The following is a 20,716-nucleotide window of genomic DNA, read 5'->3' as shown; positions in this document are numbered from 1 at the left end:
CCTCTTCGGTGCCTATATAAACCGGAGGGTTTTAGTCCGTAGGATGAACAACAATCATACCATAGGCTAGCTTCTAGGGTTTAGCCTCTCTGATCTCATGGTAGATTTACTCTTGTACTACCCATATCATCAATATTAATCAAGCAGGAGTAGAGTTTTACCTCCATCGAGAGGGCCCGAACCTGGGTAAAAACACCGTGTCCCTTGTCTCCTGTTACCATCTGCCTAGACGCACAGTTCGGGATCCCCTACCCGAGATCCACCAGTTTTGACACCGACAGTTGCCCTCCCACCTGGTCAGCCTCTCACGACCGATCTCACTCCCCCCAACATGCCCTTTGGGCGACGGAATGCAATGAAGGCGTATCAATGGCAAATCAGGTCACCATACGCGACGCTCCTCAGTTGAACGAAATACAGGTGATCTACTGCAAGATCGTTGTGTGCCATCTATGAGCCCCACCCCTCGGCATATGTAGGTACCCGAGGGTGTCTAGAGTTACATCCTAGTCGGTTACGTATAAGAAGAACATGTTGTAGACGATTTCTACTGTCTTGGGGTGTACTTCAAATCCTCGGAGCCTTTCTCTTATACGCCGCCTCGACGCGGCCCACTAGTAAACCTACATGGGAGTCCTTGGATGGGCCCACCTGGGCGGAGACAAGTTGGTGAAAGAACCCCTAGTTGGAACTCCGCCATTGATAGGCGGGGGAAGGAGGAGGTGCCGTTAGTGTCCAAGAGCCGATGGAATAACATGGCTGCGTGCGTTGACTTAATCAAGGGCTAAATATATTGTTGATACCAATTAAATCAAGCGGCTGCTAGGCGACCAGCTGAAAATTGGGTCGGTCCGCCAGCGCCTAGCATCGTCCTCTTGAAAAGATATATATTTCTATTGTCCGTTCCGATTATTAAAAAAATAAATCATTTTGAAGCTTTGAGAACGATGGGTGGACGACATGTGGTCCTCCATGCATGATTGGTGGCCCCCGATAGACTAGACGCGATTTCACATGATCGAACGTGGACTAGGGGAGGGCTCTTCCGTGTTCGGGTGCAACGATACTAGCAGCAGCACGGTAGCGTCGTTGGCGTCCCTAGCTTACGAAAGAGGCAAACGCAGTGCTACCAACAAACGAGCCAGGCAGGACGCGCCGCGTAGGATGGATCCCCATTTATTATCGCTGCTTGGTTTAGATAGAAGCAGCCCTCGTGCGTGCCTTCTTGACGAAATCAAACCGGGCGCAGCGAGCGAGAGGGAAATCGTACTAGAACTACCAAACGCCACTTCCCGCACACGCACTGAAACCTCGTGCCACTTCGACGCGGCAAAGGCAGACAAGTCAAACCCGCCATCTGCTTCGTGCAACCTTTTTCGACCGATGTGATATGTTTTGCTCTCGTACTAGTAGTAGTACTAGAGCTGACGCAGAATGGAGTCGTCGGTAGTTAGATCTCTTGGGTGTAAAATGTGAAACAAGAAAAATACTACCTCTTGGCGGACTGACGTGCCGGCGACGGTGTATTTCAGTAGCATATACGTGGTGTGTGTGTGTGTGTGTAGTGTAGGTGTGTGCACGAGAGAGGCCGGAAACTTTTCTTCAGCGCGTCGGTGTACGATTCATACACATTTCGTTATCGTTACCAAGTCGGGGCCCTCCGCTGATCGGCCGGAAACGCGTGATCTGAAGAACAGTGGCGTCCCCTAATAGCCACAACCTTTTTGATTTTTGAACCCTTCGTCGAGACCCTGGAGAAGGACACGAGCCAGGCGTTCCCCGGTCAATACGCTTGCGTGTGCGTGTGCAGACCCCTGGAGTGCGAGAGTCGCGGTCAATAGTTTCCGTGCCCAGCAAAGGATCCATCCATCCATCAGCAACCGCCACGCCCCGTTTCGCTCCCACACGAAAAGCCCAAGAACTTTCCTCCCGCCCTCCCCATCCCACCCCGGCCCAATCCAATCGAATCCACGCGCACACACCCCCTCTACAAATACCACGCCCACCACCATCCCACATCATCACACAATTCCCAGATCACACCGTGCGCCACGCCCCCTTCCCCAAAAACCTTTCGAAAACCGCCGCGCCAACCGCCACCCAGCCCCGTCCAAGAAACCGCACGCCACCGCGGACGCGACCCCCCGCCGGCGCCAAGATGGTGCGGCTAAGCAACACGGTGATCGGGATCCTGAACGCGGTGACCTTCCTGCTCTCGGTGCCCATCCTGGCGGGCGGCATCTGGCTGCGGGCGCGCGCCGACGGCACCGAGTGCGAGCGCTACCTGGCGGCGCCGGTGATCGCGGTGGGGGTGTTCCTCATGCTCGTCTCCATCGCGGGGCTCGTCGGCGCCTGCTGCCGCGTCACCTGCCTCCTCTGGTTCTACCTCGTCGCCATGTTCCTGCTCATCGTCGTCCTCCTCGGCCTCACCGTCTTCGCCTTCGTCGTCACGCACAAGGGCACCGGGGAGGCCGTCTCCGGCCGCGGATTCAAGGAGTACAGGCTCGGGGACTACTCCAACTGGCTGCAGAAGCGGGTGGAGAACGACAAGAACTGGAACAGGATCAAGGGCTGCCTCCAGGACGCCAAGGTCTGCAAGTCGCTCGAGGACAAGACGGTCGACCAGTTCATGTCCTCCGATCTCTCCCCCATCCAGGTAATTTCATTTCACCGCCGATTCGCCTTCTTACCTGGGTACTATTCTTGTCCATTTATTTCATACCTAATCTGACAATAACAAACCTAGGCCAAATATGCTTGATGATCCGAGATGAATTTGATTATAAAATGAGTAGGACTAGTACTTAATTTACCATGGATATATATATTACCTGTGTTTGAATTAATATGAAATATGAGTTCTTTTTCACGTGTCTGCGTACGTGCTCGCCGAGATATTTCTGACCACGGAAAAGGATAAGATATAGCTCCTGCCTAAAGTCAACAAATTGCAGTTTGAGATATTGTAGTAGCACAACTTGATCTAGTGTGATGTTTACGTGTACGGTTGTGCCAGAGGTCAGCATCATGTAGAGAGGGTCAATCAAATTACTCCACTTGCTCATTAGCGCAAACGATAATCAACTAGTCCCAACTTTATTAGTACTGCTTTTTCCAAATGATAGTTGCATGCGTGGTTAAAAAGATAAAGAAATCATCAACTGCAGACCAACGTTTTGAGGAGCAATGTTTGATACGGTCCTCCCGATTTCCGAGGGCTGACTTTGAGCCGACGGCGATACTGTCAACGGATCGCTCCTGATTCATAGTGATTTTCCTTCAAACCAAAGCAACCCTCAGGCCTGCTGCTTTGCATTAAATTCTTTCCAAACGTTCTGACCGGTTGCAACATGGAACCAGACCACAAGTGTGGCAGTGACACCTCCATCTCAACGCTCGGGTGCCATTTTACCAAACTTTCCTATTATTAGGTCGCACAATTCAACTGCTCCTTGACCAAATCATCTCTTTCTATAAGAAAAATTGAGGCATGTAGTACCATTGAACTTTTTTTCGTGGTCAGAAAAGAAATAATTTAATTGATTATTATTCTATATTTGCGATGGAGGCTGACTGACCATTTCATCTTTTCCTGCGCGCAGTCCGGCTGCTGCAAGCCTCCGATCAGCTGCGGCTTCACCTACGTCAACAGCACGCAATGGACCGGCCCCGCCAAGTCGACGGAGCCCGACTGCGGCGCGTGGTCCAACGACGGGGCGCTCTGCTACGGCTGCCAGTCGTGCAAGGCCGGCGTGGTGGCCACCCTCAAGCGCAATTGGAAGCGCTCCGCCATCATCAACATCGTCTTCCTCGTCTTCATCATCATTGTCTACTCCGTCGGCTGCTGCGCCTTCAGGAACAACCGCCGCGACCACCGCAACGGCGGCGGGTACAAGCAGCAGGGCGCGTACGCCTGATCGTTTGGCTCGGTTATTTATTGCTTGGATTGGATGGATGCGATCGTCGTGTCATTTTCATTCATCGTCGTGCTTCTCTTAGGATGGCCTGATCTAGCTTTGTACAGGCGAGATTATTCTGTGCTCTGATCATCTACTAGTTAGGTTCTATACTCCGTGGTCATGAGGAGGGTTGTGTATATATCTTTTCTGTTCTTTGATATGTATGGCAGACCATTATATATGTAACAGATTATTCTGGAGTTATTTATTTCATATTATATTTACTTTTGTCCATTTTTCTAATTGAACTGCATCTTTGATTGTTTCGCCTGACTCACAAAGTCAAAAGTATATTTCGGAAATTCGCTCGTGAAGTAGTAGTATTCATTTTGATTGACATTAAGTTTTTTTTTTAAAGTCACGGCAAAAAACTGTCCACCTGAACATCAACTGTTTTAAATGGTTGATGTATTGCTCTCATTCAGTGTTTTGACAGCAGCGTGCTGTACATGCCCTTTGATTTTTAAGCTTGGACCTTATCCAAGGCTGTATTTTTCCAAGATGGCCTTTAAGTGCGATGGGCACATGCATGCTTTCGAACGGTCTGTGTCACCTTCACTTTCTTGGTTTCTCCGGCGTGTCACCTAAATCTTGTTCATCTACTACCACTATAAAAGGAAGAGAGGGGCAGATCCAAACAATCACATCCATCAATCGTCAAGATCTAATGGCCCTTAATTCTTCCGTGTTTAATGCTGCAAGCCACGCATTAAGCCACTACAATCAAACGCACACCTCCATCGAGTCATCCATAAGAAAAACCGCCCCTCGCACGCACGATACCCACTCGCCCATATGCCACCGCCCTCGCTCGCCCATACGCCACCGCCCTCGCTCGCCCACCCCCTACACGGCCGGCCGCCGCCGCCGCCTCACACCACCGCTCCTCCGCTCGGCCGCTGCCCCACAGATGCGATCGCCGTTGCCGTCCGCGGCTCCTCCGCTAGGTTGCTGCCGCATGGATGCGGTCGCCGCCCGTCGTTCGGCTGATGTGTGATGTCCAGTCACCGCCTCATTTGCTATGGCGAGCCGCCGCCGACCTCCTCGGCCGGTTAGCCGTGCCAACACCCTCCTCCTCCCTTCTCTCTCTCTCTCCTCACTAATCTCTCTCCCTCTCCCCGTTCCCATGTTGCAGAACACCATGGCCATGGACCAAGCTCTGCCAGACCTTCTCTCGCGACTTCCGGCCTTCCTCTCGACCAGATCGACGACGGGACGCCCAGATCCGAGTCATCTGACACGACGCCGTTCGTTTCCGGCTTGCCTAGCCGCACTGAGCATCCGAACCACCTCCCCAGACAGCGCCGCCATCGTCGCCAAGGCGGCGCCGGTCTCGGCCACGGCGCAGGAGGTGTCGTCATCACCGTCCTTGTCATCATCTGGCTGGGCCGTCGACGATCTCCTGCAGTTCTCCCTACGGGCACCGTCGACGGCACTGATGGTCTATCACAAATCAATCAGGTGAACCTTTAATTCAAATCAATCCGGTGATTTTTTTCGTGTGTTATTAATCAGCTTCCATGGTAAGTAGTAGAGTTGGTGGGATCCTCACGTGTTCAATTTTTTGGTGCTAATCAATCAGATCTCCGTCTGATATAGTAGCTTATGAGCACACGTACCCCGCAGCATCAAACAAATACTCGGTTTCAGAGTTAATTTCTGTAAGTCTAGCTCACCTAAATACTCATTTGATTCACTGTTGGGTAATTGAATAGGGATAAGAAAAGCGAGGTGCAACTCAAGCGAATAAACAGTAGAAGAATGAAGAAGTAAGCAGGGGGTGGATGTAGATCCTCCAAGGGACCATCAAGGTAAGGCATTAAACTGAATTTGTGGCACTACTGAATATATGAACTGGCTTGTTAGGACCAACTTATCTGAAACTAATGTGTGAAAAGCTGGACAGGGCGAAATAATTTGTAAGTATACTACAAAACTGTACGGAAAATCTTATGGCAATTTTCCTATTGATGCTTCAAGGTACTGGTTGTGCCCACCTGTTGTGGGATTGCTTCTACCTAAACCATGTGGATTACTCTTCGTACAATTTTCTTGCAGTCAGTGTACTTGTGAAATGCATGCAGCAACAAGGTCTGCCAACCATTGTCATTGTTGCAAGATTACTTTTCTGAAAGTTGTAAAGAGAACGAGAGATAGAACTAAGTAAGTTGCTCTAGCTCTCACCAAGCTATGTCATTGACCAGGTCACTAAGCTTTGCTATTCGGGTGCATATGACACTAATTATTCAGTGGGTTGGGCACAACATGGCGCTCAGCAGCCCATAGGAAACAAATGGTTCTCTAAGTTGAGATGGTGTTGTGATTAATTGTTGGCTTGTTGCCATCAGATTTACTTACATGGTCAGCTTCCAGTGTTCAACTGTTATATGTAGCACCGCAGATGCATATATTACTATTCAGTGTATACTAAAGTGTTTACTTTGCAGAAGAAATGCATGGTACAGATGGTGTTACTTGCTGTTCTAGGTGTGGTGATCTCAACATTTTTGCTTGGCGCTCCTATAAAGGTATGTGTGTGCCTGGATTGATAACGGACATAGGCAATTCAGTTTAATGTTCCGATGCCTAATTTGTCGTAGCTTACTTTTCCGTATGACTGGAACTGGAAAACATCATTCTTGTTCGGCGGACGCTCAGTGCAACCGATCATGTTACTATGATTGCTCTTCTAAAAGACCTAGGCGCAAGCAAAAAGCTCAGTACGATAATCGAAGGAGAATCCTTAATGAACGATAGGTATGGTACTCTGACTCCCAAATTGTTCATCTTTTGATTTTTTTTAGAATGCATGCTTTCCCCTTGTCTGCATGCCCATTCCTGTGTTTTATTGGGAGCAGTTCCATTATGATAATCAAAATGGAATGATTGACATAGTATACAGATTACAAGTCTATTTGGGCTTTAGAATGTATGCTTCACACTAAGAAGTAAAAGTATACATTATATTGGTACACTTGTATGTGAAATTTAATACAAGTGTATTTTCACTTCATTTAAAATAAATCGCACCATGTTGGAAAAAAGAGACCAGAGGGGTTTGGGATGGGGCAGGGTGGGATGTGTTTGGATGAAACTACTTTGCATATTCTTAAGAAGAAGCAACGGCCAACTCATATTTATTTGATCCGGGAAAATGTAACCGACAATGATAATTCTGCCCACGACTGAACTTTGAAACATAGCCAACGCACACCCACCATTGGGTTATTGCATAGTTACCAAATTACGCCATGTACAATTATAAGATTATTTTGTACTGTATTCTTACTAAATAACCTTGCATTCTACTGGACTGCTATTGTTGTCTATCAGTTATTTTATTGAACGGTTCTCGGAAAAACTTCCAGTGCAGGGTCCATAATAAAGTTTTTATCATAAGTTTCACTCGGAGCATATGTGATTTACAATTCCAAACTAGATGATACCAAACTATGCTACCAATGCTAATCTGTATCTTCTTTGACCAGTGTTGCTCTGGGCCTTGCATTTGGAATCGCATCTCTACTATGGCTGGGCTTTATTTTCGATGGTACAATCATACAGATTTCACTAACACTCGCAGTCAGATATATGGCTTTCTTCACTGTAAGATAATCAGATAACGGGCATATCAAGGCTCTTATATTTCTATTTTTATCTCTAGAAGGACATGATTTGCTCAGTGTTTGGAAATGGTTTTTAGCTCGAGTAATAGAATGGTTGTCAAGCAACCCTTTTTGCAACATTGGGATGCTGTTTTAATGGCTTGTGATGGCAATCCAGGGTCATTTCTGGATGCATTCATGTGTGCCAATGAGGTTTCCATGTACTGATGATGTAATACTAGATTTTTTATCTTGTCAATTTCTTACCCTGGCAGTACGACTATGTACTCAGACTGCTAGAAAAGTGTATTTTCTTTTTACTATTTCCCCATGAAAGTATGTACTCCCTCCTTAAAGAAATATAAGAGCATTTAGATCACTATCTGAACGCTTTTATATTTCTTTATAGAGGGAGTACTATTTATATCTGATATTGTGTGTTGATCGTTGAACAACTTAATAACTTTTAAGTAATGACTCGGGATAAAGATGATGAAGTAGAGAACATAATCTTGGTGAAGGCATCTCAATGGAGATGGGACAGTATCTATTCATTTATGTTATATTCCTACCCATAGTCTGTTCTGTGAGCAATTGTTTATCTTTTTAATAGTTTACCAGGGATGATGAATTAGTATTACACATTAGTGATTTTGAATGCATGGTTTTTGTGGTTTACTTATGTGTGCATGATTGAGAGTAGGTGCTTCTCAGATAATAAAATTGATTGTGTCATCATTTCATTTGCTCATTATATTGTTTTTGTACTAATCAAGACGTGCATTGCACGTGCAAGCTTACTAGTTATGAGTAAAGGAGAAACTGCCTGAAGTTGTGCACCTAATTACCGTCCCCATTTGCATACAAGGTGGCAGACAGACGCGCAGGCATGCTCTCAATCTTCTCTGACTATTTGTGCCATCCTTCCCACCGAAGTATTACTAGAAAGAGAAGCTATGAAGACATATGTGCTGGATGATGATTCATGGGAGAGGCAGGTCCAGCCCACCACAACCTCCAAGATATCCAACTCGTTTCACATTCGTCTGCAAGAATCGTTATAGCTAGGCATCGCACCACCTTGCCGATGTCGTTTCTGCGCGACTCTTTCGTGTTGGACTAGTAGCCCTTCTGAACATAGGCCTCACTGTCTTAATAGCCAACTGGCATCTTCCGATATATATCTTCCATGTTGGCTCAGTCATCCTAGTAATGATGGACAGCGATGGGCTCGTGGCTGCCTGGGTCAAATCTGCTCCGAAGATCATATGCGTTCAACAGACTGCCAGACTCCGTGTCTGATAATTTTAGCATGGCTGCAAAGTCACGAATTTTTTTGTTTTGTTGGGTGACAGACAGTTCAAGGAAGCATGGGAGACAGCTGATTATCAGTTCAAAGGCCAGAGGCTCATTTTTAGAGTAGCGCAATATCATTGGCATGTCCAAGTAGTATCAGCGTCCGCGTTTTCAGATAACAATTGCTCTGAAGGATTGTTCTCACTCTCTAGTTTTACAACGATGTTCTCTTGTTCTACCATGCTCTCACTCTTTTTTTTTTTCGAGATTGACGGGGGGGCCAAAAACCCCACCGCTTGTTATATTCCCACTCGAAAGTGACTTGGCAGTCAGTACAGATACAAGTAAGTGCACAAAGGCACAAAAGAAAATAACAGGGGAGGGCTTCAAGAGGAAGCCCAAAACTAGAAGAAAGAACACAAAATGGAGGGGAAGGCTGGCAACAGAACCAAACCGAAACCCCTGGAGGCCGACATCTCAGGTAGCAAGCTCCGCTGAGCAGCTTGTTCCACCACTGACAATGAACCACAACAAGGCCTAGGGAGAAAAAGACGGGCACCATAACAGAAACTCGCAATGGAACATCACTGGCACGAACGAAGGGCGTCGGATAGCCGAGTTCGTGCGGCGACACCGGTGTGCGCCGGCGAAGCCAAGAGACAACAAACCACCGAGACCGAAGGGCACGGCACCGGTGTACCGCCGCCGAGGTCGAAGAGCAGCGTGCCGCCGAGGCCACCCCAGGATGTCCACGCAAACGTCGTCCGGGCCACCATGAAGCACATCCCTGATAGAAAGGAGACACCGAAGTAGAAGCATATCGAGAAGCATCACTGGCGCGAACGAAGAGCGTCGAATAGCCGAGTTCGAGTGGCGACACCGGTGTGCCGCCAGCGAAGCCGAGAAGGCAACACGCCACCGAGACCGAAGGGCGCAGTACCGGTGTACTGCCGCCGAGGTCGAAGGGCAGCGCGTCGTCGAGGCCACCCCAGGATGTCCAAGCAAGCTCCACTCGAGTCGCCAAGGACAATGGCCAGCCAGGGATCGAAGCCGAGGTGGAGAGGAAGCAGCAAGAGGCGAGTCCACCCGAAGCAGAAGAAATCCAAGAAGATGCCCCCAAGGAGGAAACGGCGTAGAGACGTCGACACCATCCGACACGGGGAACCCCGGGTCCGAGATTTCTCTCGGGATCTGAGTGCTTGGGGGGGAGGGAAACAATGCCAAACTCGACGCCTTCAAGAAGGAAAAATGGCGGCTGCAGCCGTCATCGTCGATGAAGTTTTCACCCGGCAGTGCCTCCTCCACCTCGCAACCGGAGCAAGTCGGCCAACCACCGCCGTAGCCCAACAATCTAGGCAGCCATGAGCTGCGAAGCGAGCTACGGAGGGCCAAAGAAGCAGCAACACGCCGGGGCGCCGCGCCCAACAAGGAGAGGCTGAGGTGCACCACGGCCAGCGCGAGGCCGCAACGAGAGAGCACGGGGAGCCGGCCGACAAGGCCACCTGAACCCGCAGATCTGGTGCTGAAGCGCGACCACCAGGAAACCCGCGACGGCAGAGGGACGAGTGGCGGGGGTCGGGGGAGGGGTGGACGCAGCAAGGAGGGCGTGCCCGGCCGCCACGGCAAGCGGGCTGGGGAGCACCACAACCGGCTGGGCCCCAGATCCAAATGGGGCAGACGGGACCAGTGCAGCAGGAGGAGCCGCATCCGGAGGGAGACCCACCACACCAGCAGCGGGCGGGGAAGACACCGCCGGGGGAGGCCGCTCACGGCGCCGGTGGAAGCCGCTGGAGCCGCCAGGGGACAGATCTGGAGGAGCTGTGGAGGGAAAGGGCGTGGGGTGAAGCGGGATGGGGGAAGAACGGCCTCGCCGCCGCCATCCCTGGGTCCGGCGCGGCTTCGTCGGCCGGCCCTCCGGCGGCGGCGACGCGGGGGTGGCCGGGAGGAGGGGCGGCGGTCGGTGGCGGCTGGGGTTCCCCTCGAGTCGCCCGGTGTGGGCGACGCGAGGGTCGGGCCTGTTCTCCTCCACCATGCTCTCACTCTCTCCATCGTCTTCTGTACCCCACAGGACTACATAGAGGCCGATGGTGATAGCGCCTAATACGCTGCGTCAAAGGAAAAAGATCACTGTAAACATCATCCACAACAAAGAGTTATTATGATTTATGACTGAACACAACAGGGTTCAGTGGACCTAATGAGGAATGAAGTTAGTGCATACCTCCCAGTATGGAGTTCTTCATGAAGGAAGAGCTTAGGTAACACTGTCATGAGTAAACAATGAAGAGATATCATCTTTGTTTCACTTTCACTTGCAAGAATAGTTGTAGCTAGGCATCGCCTTCTTGTCGTCCCTTGTGTGTGACTCTCTTGTTAGACTAGTAGTCATTCTTAACATATATAGGTCTCAGTCCTTGCCAATTGGCATCTTCCAATATCTTCCATCTTCCCTGATTAATCCTCATAATGCCGGACAGTGATGGGTTCCTGACTGGCTGGGTCAAATATATGATCGGCACATTAAGCATTGTGCAGACAGCCAGACTGCGTGTTTGATAATTTAGCATGGCCATTGCCCATTGGCCAAGAACTATCCAATGAAAAAAATATATATACACATATTTTGGCAACAAGCAGGCAGTGGAAGAAGTATCAGAAAAAGGGATCATTATAACTCAAAGGCTGGAGGCTGTGTCTGAAAAACTGCAATATCACTGGCGTCTCGAAGCATCAGCGTCCGCGTTTTCAGATGATAACAATGGTTCTGAAAGATTGATCCCACTTTCTACTTTTACACCCATACAATCTTGCTCTAAAATGCTTTCAGAATCATTAGAGTGGATGGCCAGCCCCTCGCTGCTTGCGTCATCAGCTTTACCCCACAGCACAACATACAGGCCTAGGATGATCACAATAGCACCCAACACGCTGCACACAGACAATTTCATCGTAAACATCATCAACAGTGACAGTGATTATGTACTGAGCAGAATAGGAAGTTCAGTCCACCAAAAGAGGAACGAAGCGTCGACATACCTCCCAATGTGCAGTTCCTCGTGAAGGAAGAGCGTAGACAATATTGTTGTGATGACCGCGCTCAGCGGTGTAAAAATTGCGCTGTAAAGTGGGCCTTTCACTGATATGCACCAAGATTGCATAAAAAAGTTTGCACCCGATGCGAAAACGCCCTGCAAAAATTGTTCAATGTTGTTGAGTGGCCAAACTCATTATATATCAACATTCGACGCAGTTCAGAATAACATGTGGATTACCATGCCATTGCGTGCATTTAAATGGACTAAAAACTTACTCCGTATAAGATGCAGGGGAGCTCCCAAATAGAAGCAAGCTTCCAGATCTCAATGTAGTTTGCTTCTAGGAAGAAGGCCATCACCGCGCATTGCAAGGTCGCTAGGAAGCACATCCAGGTTGCCAAGGATAGTGGATCAAGGTAGGATTTACAGACCGGTACCTGAAAATGACCGCGGACTTGATCATTTTCCCTCTCTTCGATCGCACAGAGCATACACATTTTGTCTATAATCTAACAGTAACAGGGTAATGTTTTCAAGCCAAGGTGCATGCAATGCTTGCCTGCAAGATGTACCAGATGGAGAAACAGAAGGCGTTCCCCATGAGGTAGATGCCGCCTCTCACCCAGTCATCGGTCGCCGGCAGGAGGAGGGCGCCGAGAAGCTTTGGGCCCTTGAAGAACGCCATGAGCATTGCTCCGGCGAGGCAGACGACGGTTCCGACGATCTTGGCGATGCTTCTTGAGCTCCTCAAGTCCACCTTCTCCAACCTGCGAAAAAGCGTGGGAATGGGATGATCGGTCGTGGTTCCTATATGGCGCGTAGGTAGCCGTGTAGCACCGTAGCGCGTACCCCGCCTGCGTCTTTCCTTCCATTATCGGTACGGCCCAGTTCGCTTCCCTTCCTCTGGTTCTGCCGGTTTTGGGAAGGTTCTAGAATCTTCCCAGGACCGTTTTTTTTTTTGTTTTTATGTTTTCTATAGTGTTTTTTTTTCATTTTTCTGTTCTTTCCAATTTTTCTTTCTCGTTTGTTTTCTTTCCCTTTTTTTCTATTTTCTTCTTCTTCACTTTTTGACTATTTTTGGCATTTTTTATCTCGAATTCTTTAAAAACTTCTTTGTTCATCGAATTCGGAAAATGTTCAACCATGCAAAAAAAATGTTCAACAATCCTAAAATGTTCATCCAATTAAATTTTTTGTTCATAAGATTTAAATTGTTCATAAAAATTCAAACGTTGTTCACCAAACTAAAAATGTTCATCGGCTTCTTTTTTTTTTCATTGAGATTTTGTTCATCAGATTCAAAAAATGTTCATCATATTCAAAATTTGTTCACTGAATTAAAAATGTGTTCATCATTTTTTTAAACGTTCATTGAATGCAAATTTGGTACATAATTTTTCCAAAAAAATGTTCTCTAACACAAATTTTGTTCATCAAATTAAAGAAAATGTTCATCAAGTGCCAAATTTGTTCATCGATGTTCAAAATATGTTCATCAAATTCAAAAAAATGTACATTCCTTTGGAATCATGAACATTTTTTGAATTCACGAACATTTTTTTGAACCATGAATGTTATCTTAAATTTAAGACAATTTTTTTGTAATCATGAACGTTTTTTGCAAATTCGTGAACATTTCGTGAATGCATGAACTTTTTATGAAATCATGAACATTTTTTTAAATTTGTGAACATCTTTTGCAATCATGAACATTTTTTGCAAATTCGTGAACATTTCGTGAATGCATGAACTTTTTTGAAATCATGAATAATTTTTTAAATTCGTGAACATTTTTTTACATCTTCATGAACATTGTTTGAATTCCCGAGCATATTTTTGAAATATTTATTTCGAAATCATGATTGTTTTTTTTCAAATTAATAACTTTTACTGAAATTTAGAAGCTGTTGATATCCTGAATTACTGAAAAAAACAAAAAAAACGCGAAGGAAAAGACGAAACAAAAACAGGCGGCGTGCCGGCCGCACATGGGCCGGCCCAGAAAGGCGCGGAGGGGGAGCGGGGGGTGTGCGCCCGCTGCGTTCTTAGTGCGTGCTGCGACATATAGGAGATCAACTAATTAACGAGCGCTCCTTCGAGAGTCTCACAACGATCAGCGCTACATGATGCGCTCTCAGCCGCCCGCCACGTCTCGCGCTCTGGACGCTCCCTCCGGATTTTTTTCTAAATTTTCCGCACGCGTTTTCGTCTTTTTAAATGGTTTTTTCGCGAAAAACACCTTTCTTTTTTCTTTCGTTTCGCGAAAGTCACGGTTTTGCTTCTGCAAGAGGCAGACACGCTTTTGCTTTCGCGAGAGTCACGGCTGTGCCTCTCGGAAACGGAAAACGTGTTTTCTATTTTATTTTTCTTCCATGAGAGGCACGGTTTTGCTTCTGCAAGAGGCATGTTTGTGTGCTTTCACGAGAGGCACGACTATGCCTCTTGGAAATGAAAAAAAAATGATTTCAGTTTTTTTTCTCTTTCACGAGAGGCACGATTTTGCTTTCGCGAGATGCATGGTTGTGCTTTCGCGAGCCTCCTCAGAAACAAAAAAATGTTTTCTCCTTTTTTTTCCTTCCGCGAGAGGCATGATTTTGCTTTTGCGAGAGGCACGATTTTGCTTTTGCGAGAGGCACGGTTGTGATTTCGCAAGAGGCACGGGCGTGCCTCTTTCGGAAAGGGAAAAAATTCCGTGCTCCCTGTTCGGTATTTTCGTCCGTCTTTTTGGTGAAAAATATTTCGTCAAAACCTATCAACATGGGATGTAGTTTTGAAGATTCGACGCGAAGAATTTAAGGATGAAAACGGTTCGAGATTTGAACGCACGGTTTAAGAGATAAAACGTTTTAAATAAACGAATCAAAGAAAACAAAAATTGCCAGGTTGTGACAAGTAGCGCACATGCAGTGCGCCACTTGTTGCAACATAAGAAAGTGAAAGCGATTTTGCAATACGAACTCTTCACAATTTCGGTCATATAGGAGGCCTCATGATCGGTCAAGCATTTCGAGTCACTCCACTAGTGGGCCGAAATCGAAATGGAGGAGTCTCAAACGAAACCGGAAGCAACAGATTAACGAGCTCTTCTTCGGGAGCCTCGTAACGATCAGCATCACTTGCCACGCTCTTAGCCATTCGTCACATGTCGCATTCTCGGCGCTCCCTCCGATTTTTTTTTGCACGTGTTTTGGCTTTTTAATCGTTTTTTTCCAGGTTTTTATGACGTTTTGGTTTTTCACCGGTCTTCCCTAGCTTTTCGACAAAAAAAATTGCGCTATCGTGAGAGTCACGGTTTTGTTTTCGCGAGAGGCGCGGTTGTGTCTTCGCGAGAGGCACGGTCGTGCCTGTTGGAAACGGAAAAAAATGTGTTTTCTATTTTTTTTCCTTTCACGAGAGGACGGTTTTGATTCCGCGAGAGGCGCGGTTGTGCTTTCGCGAGAGTCACGGCCGTGCCTCTTGGAAACGAAAAAAAAACATATTTTCTGTTTTTTTTCTCTTTCGCGAGAGGCACGGTTTTGCTTCCGCGAGAGCACGGCCGTGCCTCCTCGAAAACAAAAAAAAATGCATTTTTAATTTTTTTTCCCTTTCGCGAGAGACACGGCTGTGATTTCGTCAGAGCCACGCCGTGCCTCTTTCGGAAAGGGAAAAGACTCGTGCTCCTGGTTTGGTTTTGTTATCCGGTTCTTTTCGTCCAGTTTTTTTTATGAAAAAAAATTCGTCAAAATCTATCACCATGGGATCTAGTTTTGAAGATCTCAACGCGTGAAATCCAACAGCGAAAGCGGTTCGAGATTTGGACGCACGATTTAAGAGATAAAACGTTTTGAATAAACAGATCTAAAAAAAGAAAAAAAAATCATGTTGCGACAAGTGACGCACATGCAGCACGCCACTTGTCGTAACCTGAGGGAATTGGAGTGATCTCCGCAAGAAATATTTTTAATTAGTGATTTCAGACGAAACCCACATGCCCAAACATCGGTGGGCGGGCCTGATGGGCATATGTCTCATTGCTGGTGGGCCTAAAATAAATGAGTAGCTACAAGCGGGACAAAAGAAGGAAATCGGACGGCCAGCGGGCTCTGTCTGACGCACCGACGACGGACAAATGACGTGAGGTGGAGAAAGGGGAGGAGGAGCGAGTACCCGATGACGGCGGCGATGGCGAAGGTGATGCCGGGGGCGAGGTTGGTGGTCGCCCGAGCCATGGACGGCGACGCCAGCTGCAGCCCCATGAAGTAGAAGTACTGCCCCGTCGCGCTGCAACATCGACCGGCATGTACATCTATCAACAACACGAGGGATGCGGCCGGGATTAGAGAGATGGAAGCGGCGAGACTTGGGTGCGCACCTGGCGAGGGAGGCGAGGAAGAGGAGGGCGAAGGCCCGGGAGCCGACGGCCATGGGGCGCAGCGTGAGCCCCCTGGTGGCGAGCGAGGCGAGGAGGAGCGCGGCGGCGGCGATGCCCTGGCGGTAGGCGACGAAGACGATGGGGCGCATGCCGAGCCCGTAGGCCGTCTTGAGCGCCATGTCCACCAGCGAGTAGAAGAGCTGCACCAGCACCATGGCCACGCACGGCTTGTACCGCTCCGCCCACGGCCGCCAGCCGCCGCCTGACATGGCACGAGAGATCCGGGAGAGAGTGACCAGGGAGGGCCTCCGCCTCGCTCTCGGCAGCCACCAGCTAAGTAGGAGCATCCATGTGCGGACAAGCCTGGTTTTGCGTGCTAATTTTGTTTATGATTCGGGTTTTGCAGTCAAACCAGCTACCAGCCGATGAGATAAAGAATTCCCGGCTGCCTGCGGTGATGCGGCGAGCATGCGTGAATCACCATCACCAGGCTTGAATTTTTCGCCTTAAAATATGCTTGGTGATCATGTTCTCTTGTCCTTCTCTTCGGTCCTGTGACTCATGTTCCCCCTCTAATCAATTGGTTTCCGCGGCATTCGTGCCCGAGTTCTCCTCTCCTGCTATCCTGACTTGGCTGGCACCATGTGGTCGTCGGCGTTTTTATTTCTTTAGCACCTTTCATTTTCACCCGTCAGCTCGCCGCCTGGCACTGGTTCGACATGACCAGACTGGAACATGCTGACTGGAGACGGGTCCTCACTGAAATGCACAATGACTGCAGGTGCGCATGCACTGTCAGTGTCAGTTCAGAAACCAGATTCGCCTCTGAGGTTTCTGCGTGATCAAGCGGAAATCAAAGCCATGACACGGCGAAAGTATGATTGGTTGTAGCACAAATGTATTGTCAAGACAATATATGTTGCCGTAATTGGTAAGCACCCCCTACCTCATCTTAAATTCGTGGGTCACAACAACATTTACGGGCATTATATTTTGTACATTAGCGGCGACATGCATGATGCCCATGGCCACATGCTTCACCAGCACACTAGTACTCTCCCTCAGAAAACAACCCTGTAACTACAAAAACACATGGGACCATGAGCTGAGAAAGATCACTGGCTATTCCAAAATTGTAGAGCCACTACTTCTCGATCCGGTTGTCGTCCGCTAGGAGCGGCTCGGTGATCGTACTTTCCGCGTCGAGGAGCTGCGAGTCCGACCATGTCTTCTCCAGATCATCGGCGTGCTCCGCCGCCCTTGGGCTCTTGACGTCGCCTGCTTTGCCCCACAGCACGATGTACAGCCCGGCGACCACCGCGAATGCACCCAACAAGCTGGACAAGCAGAACCGTTTCGTCGTTAAGTAAGTTGAAAAGTGAAGTGGTGGGTTCAACGAGACTGAACTGCATGCTAAGTTGCAAATAGTAACACACACACACACCTTCCGACGTGTGGCTGTTCGTGGAGGACGACGGTGGCGAGCACGGTGGTGACGACGGTGCAGAGGGGGTTGAACATGGCCGAGTAGAGCGGGCCCCTCACCGTTATGCACCACGACTGCAGGTAGAACGTCACGCCTGACCCAACCGCGCCCTGCATGCCCAACGATCGACATTGTTTAACAGTTGTACACTCTCTGTAGTTGTTTGTCCGCGGAAACGGCGGCGACGCGCACGGGAAATACTGAAAGTGGATGGGAAGACGATGAACTTACGGCGAAGATGCAGCCCATGACCTCGAAGAGCGAGTTGATCTTCCAGGCGTCGAGGTCCGGCAGCACGAAGGAGTTGAGTAACGCCATCTGCGCCGTGGACAGGAAGCACATCCAGGCCGACAGCGTCAGGGGATCCACGTACGACTTGCAGATCGGAACCTGTGAAACAGTACAAGGTTCAAGTTCTCATGATGGATATTCTTGGCTGGCTGACTGACACCGACCTGTATGATGAGCCACAGCGACCAGCAGGAGCTGCTGCCGACGAGGAACAGCGCGCCGGTCACCCATTTCCGGCTCGCCGGCGAGTTGAGAAGCAGGTCTTGGAGGTCCAGCCCGGCGCCGTCGACTCCCAGCGAGTCGTGCAGCAGATTGGGGCCCTTGAGGAAGGTCATCACCATGGCGCCTCCGACGCAGACGGCGGTGCCGAATATCTTGGCCACGCTTCGCGGCTTCCTGATCTCCACGCTTTCTAGACTGCGTGCATGAGCCGCCGGTAATTTCATTAGTAACTAATTCCACTTTTGTAATCCAGCGTTTCAGTAAATGCTCCTACTTTTTTTTGACTAAAGAGCAAGAAGCCCTCTTATTTAGACTACCCAGCCCCACTAACACTCATAGTGATGGAGAAGAGAGCGTACATAAGTGGCAACGTTGGGGTGTGATAGTACCAATTATTTGCATCTTGTCCCAAGAGTTTCACAAATGATGACGTCCCGTACGTAGCCCCCCACGTACGTGGTCGGCACTACTGTACTGGTGTCCTAGAAAGGCAGCCTTTATTGCAATCTGTAGTAGCCAAGTGGAACGGCTACTGCTTGTCACAGATCTGTGCTTGATGAACCAGGGGTCTAGGGGAGCTGACTTCTGTTACTAGCATTTTTCTTACAGGTAGTGTAGTGTTTAGCACTTTGGAACAGAAGAAACATGCTAGACCTGAATCTTTTAATCCCTCCGTAGTCCGTACCCAGGTGTTTATTTGTTTCAGAGAATGTTCGATCTGCACGATCAGTGGGAGGAAGAGCAAAAGATGCCGAGAGTCCACAACTTATTGGGAGGTGGCGTACACAGAGGATGATGAACACCCGACACATGCTACTTACTCAAACCACACACGCCCACACTACATAACATTTCACGTCTACGTCTACCATGCAGGCACGAATGCTGCGCAAGCTCCAAGCATCGATCAGTCACACAGCGCAGACATGCGTGCGCTTCCCGCACTCACCATTATAAGCTCGAACACTGACAAAATTGATTACTTAGTAGTTGAGGGCACAAGTTGCCTTGTTAGCCACAGTTAATTGTACCATAGGAATAGGATATTCTGTGGATCTATCTCACCTACATACTGTAGAAGTACATATATTATGACCCTAACTGCCCCATTAGTTAATTCCATAATTATCGTCCCCGATACCCTTCAGCTGACTAAGCAGTGAGGCGACAGATCTACAAGATGCGCACACGCTCATGGCCTGATTTCATTTTTAGACCACAGATGATGAAACTTGACGAGGAACTGTGAACACACGATGTGAATGAAAAGTGCAATGCCGGCTGCTTGCTGCTTGCAGTTCCAGGAACGGTACTCACCCTACTGACGTCGCCAGCACGAAGGTGATCGCCGGTATCAGGTTCGTCATGGCCGTCGCCATGGACGATGATCCCAGGTAGATGCCTTGGTAGTACATGTACTGATTGGCCGTCGCCCTGTTCATTCGTTGCAGACACACACACCAAATGATCAGTATTGTAAACAAGACTGTTCGATCGCTTCGGTGCTCACTGCTCAGCTCAGTACGTGATCGTTCGCAAGATGGCGAGAAGGCATATATGGACGTACCCGACGAGAGAGGCCAAGAACACCAGCGCGAAGCCTGTCGTCCCGATACAAAGAATCTCCTTCAGCCTCTTCCTGAGGAAAAATAAAAGGACAATCTACAGCTCACCACGAGTGACAAAATGATCGCCTAGTGAGAGCAGGAAAGAGAGAGGGGTCGATCTTGTCTTACCTGTTGGCAAGCACGGTGATGGGGACGAGGACAAGGGTGGCGATGGCCTGCCTGTAGACGACGAACACCATGGGGTTCATGCCGCGGCTGAACATGGCCTTGGCCCACAGCGCCATGGCCGCGTAGATGCACTGCACCACCACCATGGCCGCCAGCGGCTTGTGCTCCTCCATGGCAACGCCCACCGCCACCGCCACCGCCGCTACCTAGGTCGAGAGATCTCGAGAAACTAGTCGAGTAGGCGGCCGGTTTCCAAGGAACGGCTGAGGCGGGCTAGGTAGTTTATATACGCTGCAGAGTGCAGAGGTCGATCGTAGGTTCGCACAAGGTTCTGCGGTGCTTTGTTCATGTGCTGCCTCATGTATTGACGGGCCCACGGTGTTGTCGTACCTGGTGTTGGCCTCGCGTGCTAGGATGGGTACAGGTCAGCTGAGCTAGCTGGTTTTTGACAAATCTTGACTGCTGAGAACGTGATTTATGGTCTCATGCAGCGTGCTTATGTGGAGATTATTCTACTCCTGTGTCAGACTGATAGCGTGAGCTAAGCTCCGTCTGTCTAATCATACTCCCTCTGTTCGAAATTACTCTGGATGTATCTAGAACTAAAAATACGTCTAGATACATTCATTTCTGCGACACGTAATTTAGGACGGGGTGAGCATAATTCTGTCCTAAGAAAAAAACCGGGTTCGTCACGAGGCGTTTCTTTGACTGACCCGCCACCATGCTGTCTTC

At 48.8% G+C, this 20,716-nt stretch overlaps 5 protein-coding genes across 29 annotated transcripts; 2 read left to right on the top strand and 3 right to left on the bottom strand.

Annotated features, from left to right (window-relative positions):
• Positions 1-2,014: 2,014 nt before the first annotated feature.
• On the top strand, positions 2,015-4,187 carry LOC123112063 (tetraspanin-8). Its single transcript, XM_044532982.1, has 2 exons — positions 2,015-2,656; positions 3,603-4,187. Exons 1-2 carry the CDS (start codon positions 2,159-2,161, stop codon positions 3,915-3,917), a joined length of 813 nt encoding a protein of 270 aa, XP_044388917.1. The 5' UTR covers positions 2,015-2,158; the 3' UTR covers positions 3,918-4,187.
• Positions 4,188-4,650: 463 nt separating this feature from the next.
• Positions 4,651-7,884, top strand: LOC123112061 (uncharacterized). Of its 25 annotated transcripts, none has more exons than XR_006455078.1 (8): positions 4,658-5,010; positions 5,095-5,420; positions 5,675-5,770; positions 5,858-6,050; positions 6,164-6,320; positions 6,407-6,487; positions 6,560-6,716; positions 7,448-7,884. XR_006455078.1 is itself a non-coding variant. In XM_044532980.1 (3 exons), exons 1-3 carry the CDS (start codon positions 4,981-4,983, stop codon positions 5,730-5,732), a joined length of 414 nt encoding a protein of 137 aa, XP_044388915.1. In that variant the 5' UTR covers positions 4,657-4,980; the 3' UTR covers positions 5,733-6,320. The 25 variants fall into 25 exon arrangements, 1 of the variants encoding a protein (XP_044388915.1); XR_006455080.1 differs by having other exon boundaries at positions 4,660-5,010; positions 5,940-6,050; XR_006455082.1 differs by having other exon boundaries at positions 4,661-5,010; positions 6,018-6,122; positions 6,210-6,320.
• Positions 7,885-8,765: 881 nt separating this feature from the next.
• LOC123112060 (nascent polypeptide-associated complex subunit alpha, muscle-specific form) lies at positions 8,766-11,314 on the bottom strand. Its single transcript, XM_044532979.1, has 2 exons — positions 11,082-11,314; positions 8,766-10,965 (listed from the first exon to the last, which is right to left on the bottom strand). The coding sequence occupies exons 1-2, from the start codon at positions 11,153-11,155 to the stop codon at positions 10,239-10,241; spliced, it is 801 nt and encodes a 266-aa protein (XP_044388914.1). The 5' UTR covers positions 11,156-11,314; the 3' UTR covers positions 8,766-10,238.
• A 238-nt stretch (positions 11,315-11,552) lies between these two features.
• Positions 11,553-16,843, bottom strand: LOC123112058 (WAT1-related protein At4g28040). Its single transcript, XM_044532977.1, has 6 exons — positions 16,247-16,843; positions 16,042-16,155; positions 12,455-12,662; positions 12,171-12,332; positions 11,897-12,048; positions 11,553-11,788 (listed from the first exon to the last, which is right to left on the bottom strand). Exons 1-6 carry the CDS (start codon positions 16,591-16,593, stop codon positions 11,572-11,574), a joined length of 1,200 nt encoding a protein of 399 aa, XP_044388912.1. The 5' UTR covers positions 16,594-16,843; the 3' UTR covers positions 11,553-11,571.
• A 302-nt stretch (positions 16,844-17,145) lies between these two features.
• On the bottom strand, positions 17,146-20,304 carry LOC123112059 (WAT1-related protein At4g30420). Its single transcript, XM_044532978.1, has 7 exons — positions 19,982-20,304; positions 19,813-19,884; positions 19,563-19,679; positions 18,188-18,440; positions 17,964-18,122; positions 17,691-17,842; positions 17,146-17,583 (listed from the first exon to the last, which is right to left on the bottom strand). The coding sequence occupies exons 1-7, from the start codon at positions 20,152-20,154 to the stop codon at positions 17,391-17,393; spliced, it is 1,119 nt and encodes a 372-aa protein (XP_044388913.1). The 5' UTR covers positions 20,155-20,304; the 3' UTR covers positions 17,146-17,390.
• Between the last annotated feature and the right edge of the window lie 412 nt (positions 20,305-20,716).

Source organism: Triticum aestivum, chromosome 5B (assembly GCF_018294505.1).
Source record: "Triticum aestivum cultivar Chinese Spring chromosome 5B, IWGSC CS RefSeq v2.1, whole genome shotgun sequence".
Classification (NCBI taxonomy): Eukaryota; Viridiplantae; Streptophyta; class Magnoliopsida; order Poales; family Poaceae; genus Triticum; species Triticum aestivum.
Note: the sequence above shows the minus strand (reverse complement) of the source record. Positions and strands in the feature narration are given on the sequence as shown.